The sequence below is a fragment of the Fulmarus glacialis genome, unplaced genomic scaffold, assembly GCF_000690835.1.
Source record: "Fulmarus glacialis isolate BGI_N327 unplaced genomic scaffold, ASM69083v1 scaffold26143, whole genome shotgun sequence".
NCBI lineage: Eukaryota > Metazoa > Chordata > Aves > Procellariiformes > Procellariidae > Fulmarus > Fulmarus glacialis.
The window spans coordinates 1-23343 of NW_009201388.1; the positions used below are offsets into that span (position 1 = coordinate 1).

At 45.7% G+C, this 23343-nt stretch overlaps 1 protein-coding gene across 1 annotated transcript; it reads left to right on the forward strand.

The window, feature by feature from the left end:
• Nucleotides 1-200: 200 nt before the first annotated feature.
• LOC104073981 (heterogeneous nuclear ribonucleoprotein L-like) lies at nucleotides 201-3650 on the forward strand. The gene is made up of 4 exons (XM_009573933.1): nucleotides 201-439; nucleotides 1378-1435; nucleotides 1553-1651; nucleotides 3309-3650. The coding sequence occupies exons 1-4, from the start codon at nucleotides 317-319 to the stop codon at nucleotides 3362-3364; spliced, it is 336 nt and encodes a 111-aa protein (XP_009572228.1). The 5' UTR covers nucleotides 201-316; the 3' UTR covers nucleotides 3365-3650.
• Nucleotides 3651-23343: the final 19693 nt, after the last annotated feature.

Consider the following 23343-nt stretch of genomic DNA (forward strand, 5'->3'; position numbering starts at 1 on the left):
GGGCATTACATGGATTGGCTGTTAATAAACTGTATTCCCTAATGTGTCTTATCCATCCTTTCTACATTTTTTTAAGGAAAGTGTCAAATCCAACCCATCTTGCTGTCCTTCTATTTCAAATTGCTGTAAAGAAATGTCAGCTCTGTTCTGGTTAGATCAATAATCTGTGTGCAAAGTATGCTAGACTTAATTGTTTAAGAAATTTTAACTATATATATATATATCCTTAAATCCCAGTGTTTCCAAGCAGCATTCAGTAGTTCCAAGCCAGATATTTGAACTGGAGGATGGCACAAGTAGTTACAAAGATTTTGCAATGAGTAAGAATAATCGCTTCACCAGTGCTGGCCAAGCATCTAAGAACATCATCCAACCACCCTCTTGTGTGCTGCATTATTATAATGTTCCCCTGTGTGTAACTGAAGAAACATTTGTAAAGGTAGGCAGTTGAAATGACTGACATAGTGATATAGTGCTTCGGGGCTCTATCCTAGCTTTACACTGTGCGCATTTAAAAAGAAATAACTGGGATAGTTACAGCATAGCGACTGGAAGAGAACCGATTCTCTATATAGAAGCTGCTATATTTTCACAATTCTGGCATTATTCTCTCCTTTTTTTTTTTTTTTTTTTTTTTCATGTGAGTAACAAGATCTTGGAAATAAAGTTGAGGAGCTTAGTGTGTTTTTTGTGGAGGAAGGGGAAAAGACTCACACAAAGCCAAATACGGGGAAAGTTAGGACTACAGTTTGCAAAAGATTACTGTCTCCCTGAGATGGTTACTCTAATGATTGCTAGGATGTTTCCGAATGGCAAGAAGCATGCACCTGTAACAGTTTGCACAGTTGAGTCCTAAATGAACTCTGGAGGCTTAAAACATGCAATACTGGGCCTCTCAAGTGGAGGCAGTGGTAAAACTGATGACAGTTCAGTGAGTTCTTTTTCAGTTCAAGAAAAATATTTTTTTTCAAGCTCTGTCTGAAAACTAACTCTGGTTCATGAGTGGTGTGCTTGTATGTACAACTTCTGAGCTACTGTATTGAAGTGGGGATGTCAAAAAGAACTTGTTTTTATTTAAATATGTTGTTTGAGTTAGTGATATCAATACGCTAACAACTTTTGTGCCTATAAAATCATATTTATCATGGGACAGCATAGATATGGGAGCCTTGTTTTGCATACTATAGAATGGTATCCTAAAGAGTTACTAATCTAAACATATTTTTAAAATAACAATTTGCCATAAATTCTTGGAAGCTTTCTTAAAGAGTCAGTATTTTCCTTTTTGTGTGTCTCTTCCAGGAACTTGGAATTTTTGCTAATGTGTTTATGTGCATTTTTAGTGGAGTTTTACCTCTTGTTTTATTTTTGTGACAGTTATGTGAGGATCATGAAGTTCTCAGCTTTATTAAATACAAAGTGTTTGATCCAAAACGTAAGTAAACTTTGACCTGTTTGGGGAATTAATTGAATTCCAGTTTTGATAAGAGCATACACTGTCAGGAGACGTTACTGATCCCCTCCTTCTCTTTTTTATTTCTCATTTTGACAGCTTCTGCCAAAACACTCTCTGGTCTGTTGGAATGGGAATGTAAGACAGATGCAGTGGAAGCTCTCACTGTACTTAATCACTACCAGATAAGAGTCCCAAGTAAGTCAGTTTTATACATTTTTTTCTTATTTTCTTTCATGTTGATACTGCCTTTATAAAAGGTGAGGCTTCAGCAGCTTAGTCTGCAGCTAAAAACTGTGTTGTTCTTATTATATGTATATATGCTGTATTTTATATATATACACACATATACAAATACTATATATATTACAGTAATTAGTCTCTAGTTTAGGTTCCATTAGTTTCTATCTAAATGGTACTCTTTCTCTTCTTCGTTTTTGAGTCAACCTATAGAACTCATATTTCGAGTTCCGCAACTTTGAAGTTGTAGAAAGATTGGGAAAAAAAAAAATTGGTTTGGGATAAAAAGGCGGCAGGCAGGAGAAGCATTAAAATCCACTGTCATCAAAACCAAACCTAATGGATAATGTCTTAGGGAAGCTTTTTATATCTTTCGTAATAAATGCAGAGAAATCTGCAATATCTTTGGGCAGAAGATTTTTTAAGTTACACAGCTTACTGCTCTGAATTAACTGCTCCTGTAGTGGGTACTCTTTCAAATCAGAAATTGTGAGGCCAAGCTGAGTTTAGCTCCAAACTAGTAAGAATGGAGGGCGAGTTCACCCGCTAAACAGGTACACAATAGGTCAGATCTGCACTGGACAATTAAGATAGTTTACTGGAGTAAATGGAATTTTTCCGGGTATTCACAGACATAACTTTGAATCCAGCCCAGTGTCTAATATTATTTTAAACTACCTTCTCCAAATTATTATGAATTTGTCTCCCTGTCAAGTGTTAACAGTTTAAATCTTTCCTATCCCTCCCCCGCCTTTTGTCCGCCTTCTCAATAATGGACTGAGATTACTTCAAGGGCAGAATATTTTTTAAGATATTATTCATAACATACTGTTCCCAATTTCAGATTTATCTCAGTTTGGAGAGGTGATAACAGCAAAAGAACTTACTCTTTCAATATGAAAAAGGCAAACCCTAATGTATAATCAAATATAGCTATCACAGGAAAAGAGTATTTTAAAGCAAGGACTGCTGGTTAAGACTTACTATAATAAAATTGTTTGACGTTGGCTGAACCAGGAGGACATATCTTCCATTACCTGAGAGGCAAATGTGTGCTGCCAGTCGTGGGTCTCGGCAGCCTTTCCAAATAGAAGGGGGTTGTTTTATGCTTTGCTTTCTGGAGAGGCCTGAAGGGTATGCTGGACATCCTGCTGTTCTTTTCTCAGTCAAACACATGTAAATACTGTCCAGTGCCACTCTGTCTCTGATAGAAATGCCACATTCTAAGTCTTGACTTCCTTAAATATCTATGCCTTTTGTCTTTGAAATTGCTTGTTAAATACTAATTTTATAAATAGTTCAGCTAGGAAGAGGTGCTGCGATAATGGTAAAGTCTTGCTTGTGTATAGTACCACATTTGGAATTCTATCTACATTACCTTGTGACCAGATCTATCACTTTGTTTTTATGTCTAAAAAATGCTGGTAGGCTATCAATAACATCTACTTAGAGGTCATCTGGTGTCTGTGGGCCACTGGTGGGGGTAGGCGGGGAGGTGTGAGCCTTAAATCTACATAATTGGTAAACTTGTCAGATTATGGAAGGTGATGATGATCAGCAGGAGAGCTATGCTCAGTAAAACACCCTGAGTATGTTATATGTTGTCTCCTGACAGATGGCTCCAACCCTTATACCTTGAAGCTTTGCTTCTCTACTTCATCCCATTTATAGAGAAGAGGACAGCATGTTAAGAGCTACGTTCACCGTGATTTGCAAGTTTAAAACTACACTTCGTTCACAAAGCTCTAAAGTGGTTGTTCTAATGTTGCCTTGTTTCAACTTAATTCTAATATCTTTTATCTTGTTTTATAATAAATGGATGTTCCTTCATAAATACAAAACAGATTTTTTTCTTTTTGCCTCTGAGAAGTACATGTTGTAAGCTTACTACAAAGTCTGTATTTTGTTAGTGTAGTATCTTCAAGTGTCTAAAGAAGCAGCAGTAGTATAAACAAGGTTGTTTTCTTCCAAAAATGAAATATATTTGCATTTTTGGTAATGTTAAAGATTAGCAAGTATTTTTCCATTTGTAGTCTTAATTGGCAGATAGAACTATTACATCAGAATTTTAAATGTAGAACTTGTTTTTCAGTATGTTAAGTAGTGAAGTATGTTGCAATACTAAAAAGCTTGTATTTATAAAATGCTTTAATCAGGTTAATGTTGCACATACCGAATTTTTAGTAGTATAGTCTTGATTTATAGGTCAAACAAAGCTAACGTAGAAAATTATTAAGTATGTACACGTGTATTGTGTGAATTCATACTTATTTAAAATGGTTTTGTTTTGTTTTTTGGTTTTTTTTTTTTTAAACCGTTTTCCATTTGCATTAGCATGATGCCATCTATAGCTAGTCCCACTGTAGGGGCCTTTTAAAAATTAAAATTGCAAGCCTGTATCAATGTGTTCATCCTCATTTTCCATAATTTAAACTTAAATCTTTGGTGTTTATCATATCCTCTTGACTTTTTTTTTAAATAGTGATTATGACATACTAAATGCTAAAAGTTGGATATGTGAGAAGATTGATCGCAATAGAAACCAAGGTGGTAAACATAGTTAAACCAAAAAGCAAGCCCCACCATACTCTCCCATACCTGGGCAGTTAATTCAATGTTTTCTTCTGTCTGATTTATCCTATACATCTGTTATGACCATGAAAGAATTCGTAGGGTGAATAGACTTGGCTAACCTCTCACTTAAACTGAGGTGGGATTCAGATAATGTAACTAATTACATGATGTGAAATTAATGAGGTGAGAAATCTTTCACTTTGGGGAAGATGATTTGTTTTGTCCCAGTGCTTTGAAACCTCTGTTCTCTCTTCTAGAGCTGGAGTTGCGTCTTGGGCTAAACCCCCAGAAATGGGAATCCAAGCAGAAAAGTCTGGGAGCTGTTGTCCTAGGCTCTGTGCAAATTTCTAAATTTGCAGCGAAGTGTTTAGGGCTTCTTTTAGTTCTGCTCTTAGTGATCAGAGAGAAGTTATTTTATCAGATATTTTATGTTTTATCATACAAGTTCTTTGTTCTGTCTTTACGGATTTTATCCATATCCATCCATTATGCAAGATTATTTGTGCAGTATGCTTGTCCTTGAGAGATTATGTTTCAGTATGTTTACAGACTGTGGGCATTGCACGTCTTTAAATACAGACTGGATTTTCCCCATTCTTAATTTCAAGGCAAATACACCTTGTCATACAAGGGAAAATGTGTCAGCTGTCCTTCATTTTTGCCCTGTCTACCTCCATTTTGTTCATGCTTCAGGTAATGAGTACTTCAGGTATTCAAATCAGGCTTCTAGTATGTCTGAACTGGGAACTGAAGGACAGCTGCTCTTTGGCAGCTCTTTCTGCATAGGGTTTGGAATAATACTAGCCTCCTGCCTGGTAGGTGGCAAACGGACTTGCATTTTAGGGACACTGTTAATACTTTTTCAGCCTCAGTGCTTTCCCCCCAGAAGTTGCTTCCAGAGAGCTCCAGTGTGGAAGGCTATGTGCCATATCTTGCTATTTGCCAACAGAAATGCTGGGTACTTGTGAAAAGTTCTGTGCTGCCTAGTGTTTTAACTGTAAAAGGTCTCTCCCAATCATTCATTTTTCTTCCATCAACTTGAATGTGGAAACCTGTTTCTTCTGTCATAACTTGCATTGCTATTTGTTTTAATGTCGTTCCAGAAGTCAAGTTGTTTGTAGTTGAGCATTAAAAATAGTATGTTATCTGTTGGTCCAGTTTGGGATGTAGGATGAGTGACCCTTAAAGCATTTAGGTTTTACAAAAAAAAAAAAAGGGGGGGGGGGGGGGGGGGGGGGGGGGGGGGTGGGGGGGGAAAGCACTTTAATGTTTCAGTGTCCTCAGTGGATCACAGCATTCAGTGCCTAAGATGTTCAGGTGAAAGGCATCTTTCCTGTGGCTGCCCAGATCGAACAGAGGACAGTCTAGTTCCAGGTGTATTTGAGAGGACTTGATACCAGCTGGAAGTCCAATATGCAAAATGAGTAGCCTGTGCCGTGTGGAGATGAAAAGAGAGGAGACTGAAAAACTGTTCAAGCTTCTTTCTCTTTAAAATAATCATCTTTCCTGTTCTCAACTTTTACATTATTAAGATTCCTTGTTGGTGTTTTGCTGTAAAAAGAAAAGAATGTCTTCTCTTGGGTCTACAAGGATGGATGCTTGTCCTCAGGGAGGAATGAGGTTGGTCTCCTCCTTCCACAAACAAGGTCTGTGTTCACCTATAATCTTGCTCTTTAGAATAGAGCCAAAACAGTGGGACAGGTGAAGAGTTAGTTGCTCCAAGGAGAGTGAAGTTCATCTATCATTTGGCAGCGGTATTACTATACTTGTTAGATTAAAATTAAACCATTAAGGTCTCTCAGTGCAGGTTTTTTTCTGTCTTTTTTGCATAAGCCATACAAGAAAAATAGTTAACATTGCTATGCACATTCTCTGCTTGTAAACAGCTGGCATTCACACTGTAATATCTTAATGTCTGTTCCACTGTTTGTTTTGGTTTTTTAAAAGTTTATTTTTTCTATTTGATCACCTTTCATTGGAGGTAAATGATATATTGAGGTGGAGATCTGTTTGTCTTCTCTCATGATACTCTAATCCATGTTTATATTTATTTTTCCTTATATGCAAGAAGTGGGAATAGTTGCTTTTTGACTTTCTATACCACCACAGCAAGATAGAGTGTATCGCTAGGGTGATATAAGAAAAGATTTAAAAGAAACCATTTAGGAAGTGTTTGGGTGTCCTGCTTTATGAACGGAATGATACAACTTAATATGGTGTCACTAAGTCTGTCTTTTAGTAAGGAATAATGTTTGGGGTAAGCTGGCTTGTAACTGGCTGAAACCCTCTTTGTTGTAATTAAATGCAACTTGCTCCTTTTCCTGCTGTGTGTTTTCTTGTGACCAGCGCTTGAACTTTTTTGCATATTAGGATGGTTTAGCAGGAGACATTCAGTCTCTTCTGTTAAATAATACGTTGAAGTCTGGGAACATGAACACGCTTGCTAAATTTTTTTTTTTTTTTACTTCTAGCATGTGTTTAAACATCTTTGGGATTTTTTTGTGTCCACTTTTGAAAATACCTTGTATTCTCACATCTGTAGCTACTAGTGGGTTTTTTTTAGCCATTCCAGGTTATGTCTACCCAGTCTATTGGTTTATTCCCTTGTGGCAATTACAGAGGTGGTAATAATCTCAAAAATAAGCTTGTTTGCATTGGCATAGCTTTGGCCAGAAATAGTGTGCAAGAAGTAATGGGAAAATAAAACACTAGTTATGGGCTCAGCTTCCTGTGAAGAGTTCTTAAAGCACAAAATACCATTGTTCTGATTTTGACCTTAAACTAGATGCCGCTGCGCTGTGGTTGAGAGCCTCCCATCTTCACATATCTGGTGTATAAAAGGTAACTTAGGAGTCCTGTTGTAAAACTTGCCTTGCAGTGGTTGCCTGTATCAGTTTGCATGTTTGATGCTATGACCAAGCATCTGGCATGTTATCATAGAAGAGCTGATAGTGCCCTCTGAATATGTGGCAAAAATGTGTCAGCTTTAAGGAAACAAACCTTGTTGATTTGGGTCCCCTGGTAGCAGCAGCCCCAAAGAAAGGGAAAAGTGTAAAGGGAAAAGCAGTCTGGTGCTCCATGGAGTGTTTCCCATGTGTTGATTAGCTGCTGATACTCTGGTGCTGTTCTACGTCATAGGTTGTGTTGCTCTTAAGACCAGGGAGAAAGGCCTCACTGACTAACAGCACAAGAGAAGTATCTTGTGTGACCTGATTTGCTCTGAAATTCAAGAGTGAATGGAGAATCCTGTCTAAGCAAGGGACAAGTGGTGCTGCAAGACCTCTGGAAGGAAGGCACTAAGGAACAAGGGGTGAGCACAGTTCACTAGACCTGCATATCTCTCCCGGACTGTGGGGCTGACAAGGGCGAGATGTGGACATTAAACTGCAGCTGGATGAAGTGGTCTGATACACAGGATCTCATCTAAGGCCATCCTATCTTAGAAGTGAGGTGTTTTTCACTTCCTTCATTTCTTCTAGCTTGTGCTATTTTTGTTCTTAATTTTAAAGACCACGTTTTAAATTAATCTAGGCTCTTCCCAGCCTATCTTTGCTTCTGTAAGGAATGGTCTGGGGGTGGACTGGAATGTGAAAAACGTTAATAGTATTCACCAGGGAAGTCTGAGTTAAGAAATACTTGGTGTCATTTTTCACCTGTAAAACAAGGGATTTCCTTTTTTTTTCCCTCACCTGTTAAACCTTATGCATGCTAAGTGTAAGTAAGACAGTATCTTCTTAGTTGCACCATTAAAATTGACGCCTGTGGAGAGGGGTGATCAGATGTGCTGACATGATAATGTGATGTTTCTAGCATGCCTTTCGGGTTCCTTACAAAAGCTGGCGGGGGTATAGTCTGAGATGACAATAAGCTGAAACAAATAGCTGTTCAGGGTTTGGGATGATGAGGCCCCCAAGTTCTACTGCTAAAGCATCTGATTTGATAAAGGGTGAAGAGCTTCCATTTCTAGACAGTTGTATCATCAAGTTACGGAACACAAATATTTTGTTACTTTTAAGTCTAATGCGTAATACTGTTTCCATGTTAAAAACAGAAGATTTCTTTCTCCAAGGGTTTTAATTCCCACAGGATGTGGAGGAACCTAATGCAGCCAGATTACTTGTGCTGTGCTTTGGCCATGTCCCTCTAAAGGAAATAACCTCAGTCCCTTTTCTTGTGTTCAAAAAGCTTTGGTATCTGTCCTGTGCCAAGCCTTCCTGTTCTGGCCTTTCACAGCCAGCTCCCTGGGCTAGAGCCACGTATTAATTCAGGTAGGTTCTCTGCTCTTCCTCTTCAGTGTTGCAGCTGCTGATGCGAAGTCTTAATTTCTGGCATGATTTATTTAACTTTTTCCTTCTCTGGTGTTCATGGAGCAGCTGCAGACTGAGTGGGTTTTCATGCAAGGGAATGAGTACTCCTGCAGGAATGTGCCGGGGAGCCAGCAGCTATTAAAAAGGCAAGATAATTAACCCTCTCTTCCAAAGCATCCAGGAATACAAATTAGTCCTCGCAAGGGCAGTATAGCAGTATTCAGAACAAAACACTGAAATGGGCTTGTAGCGTGGGGGATGGCTGAGGTTGGCTGTAGAATGCTGTAGCTGCTGTAGAATACAGGCTGTACTTACTCAGTTTCATATAAGCCATTACCTATTTGTTTATTTTCTCTTGCCACCTTTTCTTCTTTCCATTTGTGGTCTCATCCTTCTTCAAGCTAGTAAGAAAATTAAATTGCAGATGTTTGTGCTCCACTCAAATTTAAGTGGGTAGTAGTCAGATAAGCCCCCAGAATTTATTAGTTGGAGTGCTTGCTTAATAAAACTCTCCTCTCCTGAATTTTCTGTCACTTAAGCTGTTAATACAGCAGACTTCGGATATTTCAGGAAGCACAATTTGTATTAGTTGATGCTTTCTCTATCATCTAAATGTAAACTTCTGGCCATTTTAAACTTAATGGCATGGATGCAGGGATTTGCATGTAATAGAGATTATGCTTCTATTTTCTCTTCTGTTAATCACAGCACTGGAACTGCTAAATCAGATTAAATCAGTGTGCTTTAGATAAACATCCCGTCGAAAGGCTTCAGAAGAGTGTCTAAGAAATAGCCTGGTCAGACAGTGACCTGGGTAATCTTTTTTGAAGTTAGTGCATGGCTTCTGTCTGAAACATGGTAACCTAAAACTTCACTAGTTTAAGGTTACTTCACTGAGCTTTTAATTCTCACTTACCTATCTTCTTGGGGGGCGCTTTAAATCCAAAACAAACTCCTGAGTTCTGGGGATAGAGCTCAAACTGGAATATTTTAGTTATTCTTAAATCTGTTCCTCTTGCCCGATAATTCTGTGGAGGTTTTTAATCTTTTTGTTGCTATATAGACAAAGACTTGTCTGTGCCCTTTTAAGGATCCTTTTTGTGCCTCTAACTCTTCCTTTTTGTGTCTTTTTAACATGAAGCAATGAGAACTAACCACAGGATTTCAGATTAGGACTGCGCTATTGACTTATTTCAAAGCAATATGCTCTCTAGTCTTTCTAGTCTTGCTTTTTTTTTTAGCTATAGCTTTCCTCTATTAATAAAAGAAACCCCTAACCTAATAATCTAAAGGACAACTTTCTCTCCATGAAGAGAAATAAGGTGATAATACTTCCCAATGTCTTTCACAATATGGACCCCAAGTTCACAGCTAAGTGTGACTCTGTTCTTCTTGGTTTCTCCAGCACAGGCTATAACACACCATTTATGTTTGAGTGTTGCTTCAACCTGCCACTGCCATTACCTCCAGCATTTGCATCTTTGATGACCCTGTCATTGCAAAAAAAGAAACTGAGCTCCTCCTTTTTATTTCCCAAAGCTTCCAAACAAACCTTGTTCATCTGCCCGTTTTCTGCACATTTTGAAACTTCCCAAGAAACAGAGCAGGGATATTTGGAGATGTGGCGACAACAGAAGTTAATCTTACTCTTTTAGACTGGCAAGAAGGAATGAGTGGTAGCTCCTGTCCTGAGACTGCCAGCACAACCTCCATTTCTTATTGCTGAAAACAGACTCAGCTTTCCAGGAACTCTGCTTTGTAGACCTTTCCGGAGAACGCCTGTGTAAGGATAAACCTCCTTTCATACTGAGGACAGAGCAGTTCAGAAACCCTGATGGCATAAGTTCATCTACGGTATGTGTGTGGGGTCAAGCTTTATGTTCCAAGGGGACAGTTGCTTCTTTCCTGTAACATGCTGCCATCCCAACAGCCTTGGCAGGAGATTTAACTCCGATAAGCTGCTCATAGCTGACCAATGTTTGAGAGGGACTAGTCTTTAAACTGCTTTAGAAGCAGTCACTTTCCACGTGAAGCTGCTCTTAAGCCGTTTTACAAGCACTTACGCTGCTTCTATCTTGTACTCCTCTTGAGGTGCTGATATTCCCCATTTCCTCAGTCATTGTCTGTACCCTGTGTTGGCCTGGTTCCTATTAAAGACCATGAAGATCAGTGTTCCCAACAGAGTCATCCTCTTCTGTGCCTGCTTTGAGTTGTGTATGAGGTTTGAGCTTAGGTTTGCCAGCTGGGAGGTAAGCTCCTGAACCAAGGAGGGTGGGAGTCTGCCCTGACACAGCAAAGCCCTAAAAACAAATTGCCCAGAGCTCCTAGTTTCACTAGTAGCTCAGAAACTTGTCCACACTTGTCCTTACAGCTCGTTGAGGAGTCTATTTACCTTTTGCAAAACACACTGCCAATAACTCTGAATCAGCTATGCAACAGAGAGACCAAGCTGATAACCACTCCATTTTGCTTTGTGTCCTTTCCAAGTACAGACCAAGTTTCACTGCTGAGATGTGAGGAAATGGCAGGTGGAGAGGCTGACACTGTGTTTACCTGGGAGATACTGTTCTTATCTGCTCTGTTAACAGGGAGCTGACCAAAGGAGCAAGAGAAACAGGAGCACACCTTTGGCTCCTGGTTGTGCCAACCACAAATGTCTGTGCTGCTGGCCTGTAAAGCAGAGAAGCCTTCAGAGCAAGGCTGGTTGAGTTTTTATAGACAGGTGTCTGGTAGATTGATTGCTGTAAAATGGAATTTTTTCATGCTATTTAGATAGCTTTGGGCTATTTAGATAGCTCTGGCTTGCACATGATGAATGCATGAGGCCCAAGATCTTTGACTTCCCTGTTGTTTTCTTGCCAGTTCTTCCTGGTTTACTAGTGAAGTGGTGAAATGGAGCAGCTTGCCCCTGCAGCGTGCCCATGCAGCTTGCTTGACTTTGGGGGATTGCATTGGTCGTCACAGGCACAGCTAACGTGCCTGCCCTTGTCCTCACACAAGTCCGCACTTTACAGGGGAATGTCACTGGACTGGTTGTTGCATTGTGTGGAGCTGAGGCTGCGTGAATAACCTGCCCATGCGTGGGTTTTGCCTGCTGGGCTGCGTCAGGCCAGGAGATACTGGTTTCTGCCAGGAATCTGGTGAGAGTGAGGAGGTGAGGACAATGAAGGATAGGGCAGCTATTGCCGCAAAGGCATTTTTCAACTACTTCTCTACAGACCTTTCACAACAGACTTCTACGTCTCCTCCCTTTCCTGGTTCCTTTCAGGGCCTGTGGTTCTACCTATAAATAAACGATACAATATTTAATACAGAGGATGCAAAAATGGCTTTAGATGGTGTGTAGTCCCAAATTCCCTTTGTGCCATGCATGGCCCAGCTGATGCAATCCTGGGTTGCCCTGTTTATCTGAAATACAAAATGCTGCCGTGGAGGAATGGGCAGGGTCCTGAGTGGGTCTTGTTCAGGACCAAGCACGTGCAGCTCTGCTGCTGTCAGGCTTCTGCAGCATTTTAATTGATTTGCCTCTCTGGATCAGACAACTGATCATTTGAAATGCTTCCTGGCACCCACTCCTCAACTTATTTGTTCTGTCAACTGAAGCAGGAAACTTACTATCTCAAAGTAGCAGGCATAGATTTTATTTATTTTTTTAATTATTACTTCCTCTGTTTCTGCAGCTCTCGCCTTCCCTCTCTCCCTGTGGTGGACTGAGTTAGCAGGGAGGAAGCTCCCTTGTGGGCCTGTCATGACTAGCAGCAAAGGTGGGCCACTGCTTCCCAGGGCTAAGGGTCACTTGCTGCAAGATGAATGGCTGACACTGTCTTCTTGCTGGTGTGTTCATGTGGCACTGAAGGCCAGCTGGAGCAAGGAGAGCATTGCATTCGGAAGTGCTTGGCATGGGATTGAGCTTCAGCAATGCCTGGTGTTGGGGTGGAATTCACTGAAATGAAGACAATCTGACCTGGAGATCGTCAGGCAAATCGTGGACAATGACTTCAGCCTGCAAGGAGCAGTCCTTGGTAAACATCCATCTGGGTGCGTACCTGGACGCCATCTCTGAATTACTTGCCGCCTCCAATGTCGTCTGAGGCCTGGCAAATGAATCGGATGTGTTTGTCTTTCCTGGCTGCCTGCAGTGTGATCCTCCACTGCACCGCACCCGACCAGGGCTGGCCTAGCCGCAATTTACACCGGCATAAAACAGGACTTTTTCTGCACAGGGGATAGCATGAGGTTAATCCAAATTACGTAAAAGTGCTGCTATAAAGTGGATTGGTGAAACTGCATTAAGCCTGTTTGTGGGCACAATTCCAGACTGAAGGAAGTGAAGTTAAGTACAGGCCACTTGAGCTCTGATAAGGCATGTGTGCATGGGGTGCAAGTCCCATCTTAGTGCCCTTGGAAACGCATCAGAGGGACAATTTTAGCCTAGTAATAATGTTGCTGTCTGTGCGTTGCTCAAACTGCTCTTGTAGTGGCCGTGTGGATCCTTTTGTGTTATCTACTCCCCATCTCTTCCCAACTGTGCATATGCTGCATATCCTCAGCCTCTGTTACTCAAGGAATTGCAAATAAAATGCCTCTTTTGGCTCCTGCTACCTTTGTGCCAATCTCACCTTGGCTCATGCTGCGGTGCGCTGGGACTTTTACAGCCTTTCCCACTTGCCCTTGGGGCTTTTCACTGCATCAGTTGCAGCCTAGATTGTCCCCCTGCGATGTCTTTTGGCTTGTGCTCAAGCCCCTCTTGGGCTGCGGATGCAAGATGCACAAAACAACCTGTGGGTTCCCAGTGGGAGCAAATGGCCCCAGCTTGCAGCAGCTGGGAGTCAGCAGGCTTTTTCCTGCCAGGTAGAAGATGAACAAAAGCCACTACTTTTGTATCTGTATTCGTGTCTCTGGGTGGACAAACCAGGCTTTGGGTCCCTGTAGTGCTTCACAGGGGGCAGGGACTGGGGGAGGGGCAATGGGTCCTGCTGTTTCCTCCCCCAGGTCCAGGCTGGAGGTTCCCTGGGGTAGTGCTGGCAGGGAGAACTGAGCAGGGCCTGCCCTGCTGGCAGGGGACAGCAGGTGGCAGCAAGAAATTCAGGTCCCTTTGCTCTGAGTTCAGTGCCAGGGACCGTATGTTGACTTCTCTCTGGCACTTCACCTGGAGGCAGGAGTCTGCAGCCCAAGGCTGGCTGCTGAATTGGGGACAGTGAAATCTTACACAAACTCTGTTTTAAGTAGGTTTTACACTGCTTTTGGTTTGTGCTTGTAGGCTCATGAGGTCATGGGATGCTATCCTGCAGCATCTGCACTGTATCACCAGCAGGGACGTACAAAGCTAGTGTGAAAGGACTCCCAGGTGCTTGAGTTTGGACTCTCACCAGGATGGCCACTCCACTTTGTGCTGGGCAATTTGCCAAGACATCTGTGAGTGAGGAGAGAGACTGTGTAGAGCATGCCAAGGGCAGCAAGCACGTATGTTGCTGAACACAGCTATGCTTTGGAGAGAGCAGTGTGTAAGGTTGTTTCTGCAGAAACCCATCCTTGCCTTGGGAATCCTCTCTGGGTTACCCAGAAGTGTCCAAGTTGGAAAACTCAATGTCTGAATCTTTCCTGCAGTCTTGCCAGCTCTGGGGTGCGAGCTAAGACATCTCTGTAACCCCTCTCCTAAGAGCAGCATTGCAAAAGAGTTCCACTGGATAACCCAGAAACCTGGATTTGATTCCACTTGTGTAAGCAATTTTATCTATCAGGCAAGGGAGGATATTTCATCCTTCTTCTTCGAGGGAGCTGATGTGCTTCCAAACATGCGCAAATGCCCTTGATACTTCAATAATAATGGATAAATGTCAGCCTGGCTTAGGAAGAACAGATCTCACAAGACAAATGTGATTGCTTCCACTGGGGGCAGAATGGAAAAGGATATAACAACCAAAGGCGTGAGCAGTGACTACAATGGCCCTGGACCTCTGAGGAGTATTTATTAAATAAATGCAAAGAGGTGTGGTGAGAGGCACGAGAAAACTGGCTGTCACAGTGGCACAAGTGGAGATCAGAAGAGATCAGGGTCCCCCGTGGGGCAAGACATCTGCCTCAAAGAGCTCACAAAAGGGATGCAGGGAGCCTGCAGGTTTACCTGGAGGGGGTGGGACTGGGACGATTCCCTTTCCTCCTGGTTTTCCTACAGGCTCTGCCTGTCCCACTTGTCATGGCAGGGGCACCTGGGAAATAATGGCAGAGGTGGAGTTGTCTGCATCCCTGGCTCCTGTGCTGGCTGTTGGATTGTCCCACCCCTGAGCCATGCCCTGCCTGCCTCATGAGCTCTCTGGTGGCTTTTTTCAAGGAGGAAAGAGCCCTGTATCATAATGATGGGCCGCAGAAGGAAGACATGGGTGAGGGAGAAGCATTAACACTGGTGGAGACTGCCTTGGGCCAGAGCAGGAGCCTGGCAAAGGTTTGGTCCCGCCAGCCATGTGCTGTCAAGCTCTGTCTGTTCTCTGGATTCCCCAGCATTATCTTCACTCCTGGCAAAGAACGGGATGAGCTTTAAACTTGGAGCCAGATCACTTATACACAAAACAGTTGTTTTGATACCAAATAAACCATATAGGTTATTTTGGGGAAATTTCCACCTTCTCTTTGTTTTCCATCCTCATCACATGTAACAAATACTGACTTGAAACAGGATTTCAGAACAGGAATGGTGCATCAGTTGTACAGCAGCTGCGTAGTGCAGTGAATAATTGAGCCCCTTGGAAAGCTGTTCCTTTGCCCTCCCTCCTTGGCTTCAGCTGGGGCTTGGTCCTGCTTTGCTTTCCTTCTGGATTTGCTCTTTTTTGGTTTTCCTTTTGTCTGTGCCTCCCTTCTTTCAGGCCAGGGCATGTATTTTCCAAGGCTCAGCCCGGAGCCAGATGTCACAGTCTCTTCAGTGTTTAACCTTGGCCATGGATTTTGTAACTCTCAGGGGAAAAGAAGAACCAACCTCAGTCTGGCATTTCTAGCAACCCTCTGCCTCCGGGCCATGAGAGCCCCTCGCTCTGTGTCTCTTGCACAAGCTGCCCCAGTGCTCCGGGGCTGCTCGCTGCGCTGCCCCTGCTGTCTCACTGGGGACAGGGGTAAACTGAAAGTGCAGGGCAGCTGCCAGCATCCCCAGTCCCCAGGCAGTTGTGCCAGGCAGCGAACACCGCGACATTCGTCCTGCTGGCCTGGGTGAGACACGGGGCCTGGGTTCTCAACCTTTTCTGTGCCAAGACACCTCTAATACTTGTGACTCGGTGAACACCCCCTGCCAGGCAACGTGGCAGGTTGTCCTTAAAGGTTAAAGTGTTGTTGGATCAGTGTGATGAGAGGGCAAAAGCAACTGTGAGCTCCTGCCCTTTGAACAGGGTAGAGACTCCCGCTCACAGACAGCCAGAGGAGCAGCCTGGTAAACACAGCCACGTGAATATGTGATAAGGGAGCACTTGCACCTGGACACGCTTCTTGGGCAAACCCTTTGCCCAGAGCTGTTAAATACCCTGCTGTATAGTAAGCGTGCTGCACTCCCTAACCCCCAGCCTCCCGCGCTTGCAGTGCGACCCCAAGCTGCCTCCCTTGGGGGTTTGCTGCCAGCTCTGGTTTGCTACAGAGGCAAAGTGCAAAAGCATCACACTGGAGGGGGTGATGGCCAGGCAGGAGCTGTCCCTGCCAGCAGGAGCACTGCCGGCCCCAGGAGCATAATCGGGTGCTGCGGCACTGGCTCACTCGCGTCGAAACCAGGCATAGCCATGGCAGCTTCCGCTACCGTGGGTGCATTCCTGTAACATTCCTGTAGCGTTACTGCATTCAAACTGTGTCCTTGCTTAGCTTGGGTCTTTCAGAAGCTGATCTGAGCCAGAGACCTTGCTGCCCAGCTGGAGCAGAGTTCTTGCACCCCAGAAAGGCTGAGCAGACCCCAGCCTACCCACCAGCAGCAGCACACCAGGATATAGCCCAAGCCTGCTTTGTGCTGCAAAGCACCAGGCACGCACGCAAGGCTTTTAAAATCCAAGGACCAGCTCCAAAGCAATTCCCCATTGCCTGTAAATGAAGCAGACTAGCTTTGCAAAATCAAAATATTCTTAGCAAGGTGCTTCCTCCAGCTGAGATTTGACTTGCCTAAGGGGAGGGCAGTTTGCCTTTGAAACAACCAAAATGTTTTCTGCATCAAAGGCCCAGCTCACCTCTCAGTGAAAGCATTGACAGCTTGTGCTGCCTATTTATAAGGCAGCTTTTCAGTTAATTGTTTATGTAACCTATTAAAAATACATTCATTCATCCTTTTATTCTTTCCTTCCCTGCCAAAGAAATCGGTAAGACATGGTTTCAGTGAGCTCTGATAGCTGGTTGCTGCTGCAGGGTGCAGAGGGGTCAGGCATGGTGGCAGCTCACGGACTCAGCATCCCTCCGTGCTGCTCACTGGGCATTGCAGGAGTGTCCCTGTGCCTCGCTGTGTATCATCTCCCAGCACTGGCACACGCAGACCTCAGGCTCAGTAATGCAGCACCCTGCTCCTCAGAGAGCATCACACCTCTTTAGCCCCCTGGTTAATGGTCAGACTTAATTACAATGCAGCAGCTGGCTCCCAGGCCCAGCTGTGGGAAAAGTCATGGATTTTAAATATTGGATTTTCTGGTCTTGCCCTTTGAACCTATTTTTGCTGGGGCTGTTGGTAAATTGTGTGCTCCTGAGCTCAGGCTGCTGCAAAATCCTCTATGGACTGCTGCATCCCTGAGCAGGTACATATTTGTAAGTTGTACAAGAGCAGTGTTTAATGTAAGTTGGCATGTATGGCTGAAGGCAGGAGGCTGATTTCAGCTCAGTTTGGTGTAGAATTGCAACCCAATTTATTATGGGCTCATAAAAGTGCTGGTGGGAAGGGGCCTGTGGAGGTCTCTGATCCAGCCAACCCTTGGAGCAGGACTGTTGGCAATGCTGAGTCAGAGCAGCTGGGGCTCTGCAGAGCTAAGGCTGAAAAACTTCCAAGGACGGAGACCCCTCCTCTCTGGGTATGTGTCCCAGGACTGCACCATCCTTCCAGGGAAGGAGTTTTTCCTAACACCTTACCTGAACTGGCCAGGCTGCAATCTGCCTCTTGCTTCATGTCATATTGTCTTGACCTACTAGAAAGACTTTGGCTCCATCCTCCCTGTATCTGCCCTCCAAGTCACTGTAGACGTCTGCTAAATCGCCCCAACCTCCTCTCATTCCCAACTAGCCAAGCCAGTTGTCTCCACCTCTCCCTGTAGGCAGTGTCTCCTGACCTCAACCAGCCTGGTGGCCCTGTTGGGTCCTCTCCAGCTTCCCAGCAGATCCATGCTCATCCTGGAGGGGCTGTTCACAGCCACCGAGACCTGCTGAAGGGGGATACTTAGAGCCAGGGCAGGCTGAAGTCAAGCTCAGAAACAAGCTCCTTGTTGTGTCTGCTCGAATAAGGCTTCAGGAGAACCTGGTTTTGATTGATTTCTGAATGAGATGGGTCTGAACCAGCTGGCAAGTGCCCAGTAGCGATAAGCAAGACCTGCCCATGTCTGCCTCCTTGCAACATTGCAGCATCCTTCTGACCACTGAGGGATATAGGGCACTGCCCTGAACTGTCTCCTCAGCCACATGAAGGAGCATCTTCCTGGGAGCAACACAGTTTGGGGACATCACCAGCACAAGGCTGATGTGCCCCGAGCTCCAAACTATGAGGGTTCTCCAAAGCAGCAGGCACCTCTCCACTGCCTCCTGGGCACTGCCCACCCATGCTGGGGCAGGTCCAAGGGGCTCAGCTGCTCCCAGACCCCAGAGGCACTGTGGCTGGACCCCAGGGGAGCTGTTGGAGCTGGCTTGCCCTGCCCAAGGCTAGGTCATCCATCTTCACCTTGCCAGCACAGCTCATCCTGACACAAAGAGGCGAGTGTAGTGCTTTATTTAGATGGATACCAGGGAGCAGGGGAGCTTTGCAGGGTCAGCCTGGGCATTTTGGCAGGGTCTGCGCTCCGCACCTGAGCCCTTGGTGGGGCATTAGGCTCCCTCCTTTTCTCCCCTCTGTGGAACTGGGATGTGCTGGGCAGCCTGTTCCTGTCCAGAGCTACCCGGCTCGCACTAATCACTCCTCTCTGAAGGATGGTGTCAGATGCCCAAGGCCACTCCCCTGAGGTCTGAAAGATTAGACTGGAAGTTTTCTGGGTGAGAGATGTCCCAGGGCTGAGGTCAGGGACAGAAACGTAACGTCTGCCCCTCTCTGTTATACAATCCGCTGTTAAATAATCACTCGGGGTCACTGCACCTGCCAGGTGGCTGCGGCTGGCGATGGGGCTGCCTGGAAAACAGGCTGTGGTTTGCAGGACCGCTGTCCCCTGGACAAGAAGAAGGAAAAGCAGTTACATGCTTTTGGGCAGTCCCATGCTCAGACCCTTCCCAGCCTTGGGGTTCCTCATTGCAAGGTACTTTTTGACAGAGGCACCAGCCTTGCAAGAGCATAACCTATTTGTAAGGCCAGTGGCCTGATGTTCACAGTGGGGAGATGGCTTTGGCCACGGTGAGAAAAGGCTGGTGTTTATCTGTGGGGTGCTGTGGCCTGATGGGCGCAAGCAGGGACTCATGCCTGTCTCTGGGACGCTGGGTCTCCATGGGTCTGGGCAAGGTGCAGTGGGAGCACAGCTCTGTGTCCCCCAGCCTCATGGCTGCTCTCTGCATTTCATAAAGCTGCAGTGGAGCAAAAGTTGGGGCTGAGCTGTGGAGCCCCCTTGCAGTGGCTATCAGCACATAGGGGTTGGGCCAGTGCCACAGTCCCCAGGCACTATTTTCGGGTGGCGCTGCCTATCTGGGATTGACACCCATTTAACAGCACTGTATTAATGATTTAGAAGGTGCTGCACAACAAAGTACCTGAAACGGGCACGTGGAGGACATCGGGAAACCTGTGGGAATGGCTAGCGACGATCCATGCTGGCTGCAAATGAGCAGTTGCTCGAGAGAGCTGGATGATTGTCCTAGGAAATACAGGCCAAGTCCCAGAAAAGAAACTACGCTGGCAGGGAAAGCTCCCAAAAGCTCCCAAAGCAAGTTTGGGAAGCAGCCACACTGTGCTTAGAGCCCGAGCCTTGCTGCCTTGGGGCTGCCATCCTCGAGCATGCATTTACTGCTAGCTAGCTGGTTTTTGCTGGATAATTTCTTCCTAATAAGGATTTTTGGCAGGTGGCCGTGCTCCCCTGAGGGTGAGGGAGAGCAATTCAATATGAGCAACAAACTGGTGTGGGGCAGAGAGAGTTCCTGTTGTTTTCAACTCAGAGGGTGGGTGGGAAATAGAAATGCTGGGGGATGGCTGGACGGCACTGAGGAAGCTCGAGTTATCCCTCACTTCTGTTTTGCTCCCCTGAATGCTGCGCTGGAAGAGCAGGGCATCAGCATGGCCCTGTGGCAGTGGAGGAAAGATGCTCCAGGCTTTTCAGTTTTGCTCTGCGTCTCCCTGCACAGAGGTCAGGGTACCACAAGCAGCGGGGCCTTGCCAAGAACCGGCCTGGCAGCCAGAGGCCCATGCTGGTGTGGGAGCACCGGGGGCCTGGGATGATGTGAAATGTCTCGTGCATCGGCCAAACGTCCCTCATCCAGAGTGACAGCCACGTGGCAGCCCTGCTGCTCTTCTCCTCCCAAAACGCTGTTCGCGAAGCCAGTGGGAATCATGAGCCGGGTCCCCTGTTGTCCCTTCTGCTCCATCCCTGAGGCTGCTCTGGGACAGCAGGGACCCTGAGCTGCCCTTGCACCATCCCCAGAGACCCCTGAATGGGACTGGTGGGGCTGGGGTGGGACACATGCACAGCTCACGTGCCCCAGACGGCAAACTGCCCTGCTCTTCCCATACAGTCAATCGCTCAACCCCCAAATGCTGCAGAGCCGTGGCACCGAGCCTGCTTGCCTGTCCCTGCCGGCAGGCTCTTCGTGCCTGGCTTCCTGTGATCCGGGGAGGCATTCTAGCTTAACGCAGCTATTTTATTATTTAATCCTGCTTGATTTTCCTTAACACCTTTCCGAATGTTTTAAGCTATCCTTTGTGGTGCTCATCCACTGTTTAATCCGAGATCAAATGATTGTATCTTAATCCCTGGATCTCAAATGAATTTGCCATTGATTTGGGGAGCTAACCCTCCAGCCCTGCGTTTATCCAGGGCAGGCAGAATCAGGAAAGGAATAAAATGCCTTCTCCCTCTCCTTCTCTTGCTATTTCTCTCTTTCTCTCAAGTTAACATTACTTCAGCTGCACGAAATATTTGATATCCCCCTGATTAATATTTCTAAATCATTTTATGTTTTTCCTTGTGATGAGCCACTGGAGCCTTCTTTTGTCAAACTACCTAAATGCGATCAAAGCCAATGCAATACTGTGCTTTTTGTGGCTGACTGGGTGCACAGAGCAAGCTGACATGGAGCGAGTGTACAGGACAGTACTTGAACCCATTGTACAGTCTTCCTGGAGGACCCAGCCATGCTCTCCATGAGCAGTCCCCAGCAGCAACCTGGCACTTGCTTTTCCTGAAGGACACGTGCACTTCGCTTTGGTGCATTGGAGTGGCTCCTTTGGTTTGACGCACTCACCTGGCCCACAGGAGTGTGTTTCTCAGCTCGGCAAGGGGAGACCTGCAGTTGCTGAAACACCCCTGGAGCAGCACAGCCCTCTGCAGTTCCTAAGGGCACTGAGACAAACGAGGGGACCCCGTCGACACAAGCCCTGCTGCCTCTCAAGCAAGCCTGGGAGCAGGGCTGGGGCCGGCAGATACCAGCCCCCGTGACCACACCTTCCCCACATTCCTCTGCCTTCCCCACGCTCTCCTCTGTCACACAGAGAGGTTTTGGGGCAGGAGAACCTCTGAATCAGACCAGCACAAATCCGAAGATGAAAGGATGCTGATCTCAGCCCTGTCCTCTGGGTGCTGCTAAAACTTGGCTTCTTGTTTCATGGTGATTGCCCATGGCTACGCTGCAGGCCCCCTGCTCAGATGCATACAAAGAGGTTTGGAGAAAGATTAAACACCATTTTTCTACAGCGTATTCTAGATTTTATTGAGAGTAGATTAAATCTAATTAAATTCACACATTAATCCAGCCAGATTAAATGGCACACTCTGCTTTGTGTCCTTAGCTTGGCCCAGAGGCCAGACTGAACCTGGAAATGCAGACGGCAGAACTGGTCCAGTCCTTCATGTCTAGACTCAGCCCCAGGCTTTGATTCGATGCCAGAGATTGGATCCAGACAATTTCATCAGTGTGTTAAGGATCATGCCCCAGGCCCAGGCCTGGTTCAGAGCAGAGTGTAGCAGTCATCCCGGCCCTGGAGGGTGCTGCTACCCCAGGCGCCCTCTCGTAAGACCACAGTGCTGGTGGGAGAAGCTCAGGTCCCCATTTCACCTGGTGTTTCCTGTAGGTGCTGCTGTCACTGGGTCTCACGCCAGCTCCTGCTGACAGCTACCATGTCTTTGGACTAGCGAGGCAGCCCACGCTACTCCAAAACTTCTCTCGAGCTGGGCAGGGTGGGCTGTGACCGCGTGGCTAAATTGCATACAAACCCGTCCTGATGGAGCAATGGACTGATGCAGCCTCATCCAAGGGCGTGTGGGACCCTATGTTGGGGGGGTTGCCTTCCAGGAAAGGACAATGAGAGCAGCAACTCATCTTCTCTGGTGCTGTGGGAATTCAAAGCAGAATCCCTCTTTTAAGCACAACTCATCTCTACGCAGCTAGTCTGGACTTGCATGGGAAGAAACCATGTGAAACCCTGGGAATAAACCACCTGCCTCCTTGTGAGGACCTGTAAATCTTGCCCAGCAGAGCCAGAAGCATGTAGCTGCAAAGGATGCAAATAAACTCCGCTGTGTAATTAGCACCCTTTGTATGCCAGGGCAATCATACTGAACCCCGCATGCAACCAGGAGCCAGGTCTGCCTGCACAGGGCTCAATGTAAAATACCCTCCCCAGGTGTAAAGCTGCACCGCTTCACTCAAATCAGTATCACACAGCGATGCTTTGCCCCATAGAGGAGGAGTTGGCTTGTGATATGAAAGATCAGTTAAGCTTAAAGGACAAATATCCTCTTCTAAAAGCTACAGCCAGTGCTGATAGAAGTGTTTCCTAGCAAATACCCACAGCACACTAAGCAATCAGTCTTATTTTATTACATTAAAGAATAAAATGTCTACACAGCATTTTTCCAAGTGAGACTCTGAATTGACGCTGATGCCTCTGTGATGGTGGAGTACTTTCTCTCATCCCAAACTGGCTCTGGTAATGTGATCTTTGCATGCTGCACCATGCAGAAAAAGCACTAGTAGTGTAGACTGAAGCATGGTATCACCGATCGCGTAGGCGCCACTGGGGACTCCTCCTTCCTTAAGCCAAGTGCCTTGCTGTTTGTACCAGCAAAGCAGACACAGCTCTGTGCCTTGGAGGGAGGCTGTACAGGTACAGTGGCTGGTGTGATTATCTCTGCAAGACATTTGATGGGCATCACAGTGACAGCTGGAGCAATTCCTCTTTTTCTAGGACAAGAGGTTTGGGAGCTAGAGTCTGGGGGTGTAGAAAAGTTCTTCCTCTGTGGTGGCCTTGATGGCCTAAGGAGCCATCGGGAAATGCCACCAAGGGGACCCAAACCCTAGAGGTGCTTAGAGATGCCCAGATCAGGTGAGAAAAAGCAGTTTAAAGCCTGTATGGAAATGCATTTTACCATACTGGCATTTAACATGTGCGTGCATACTCCCCAGTAGCAGAAGTGGTCTCATTTTTAG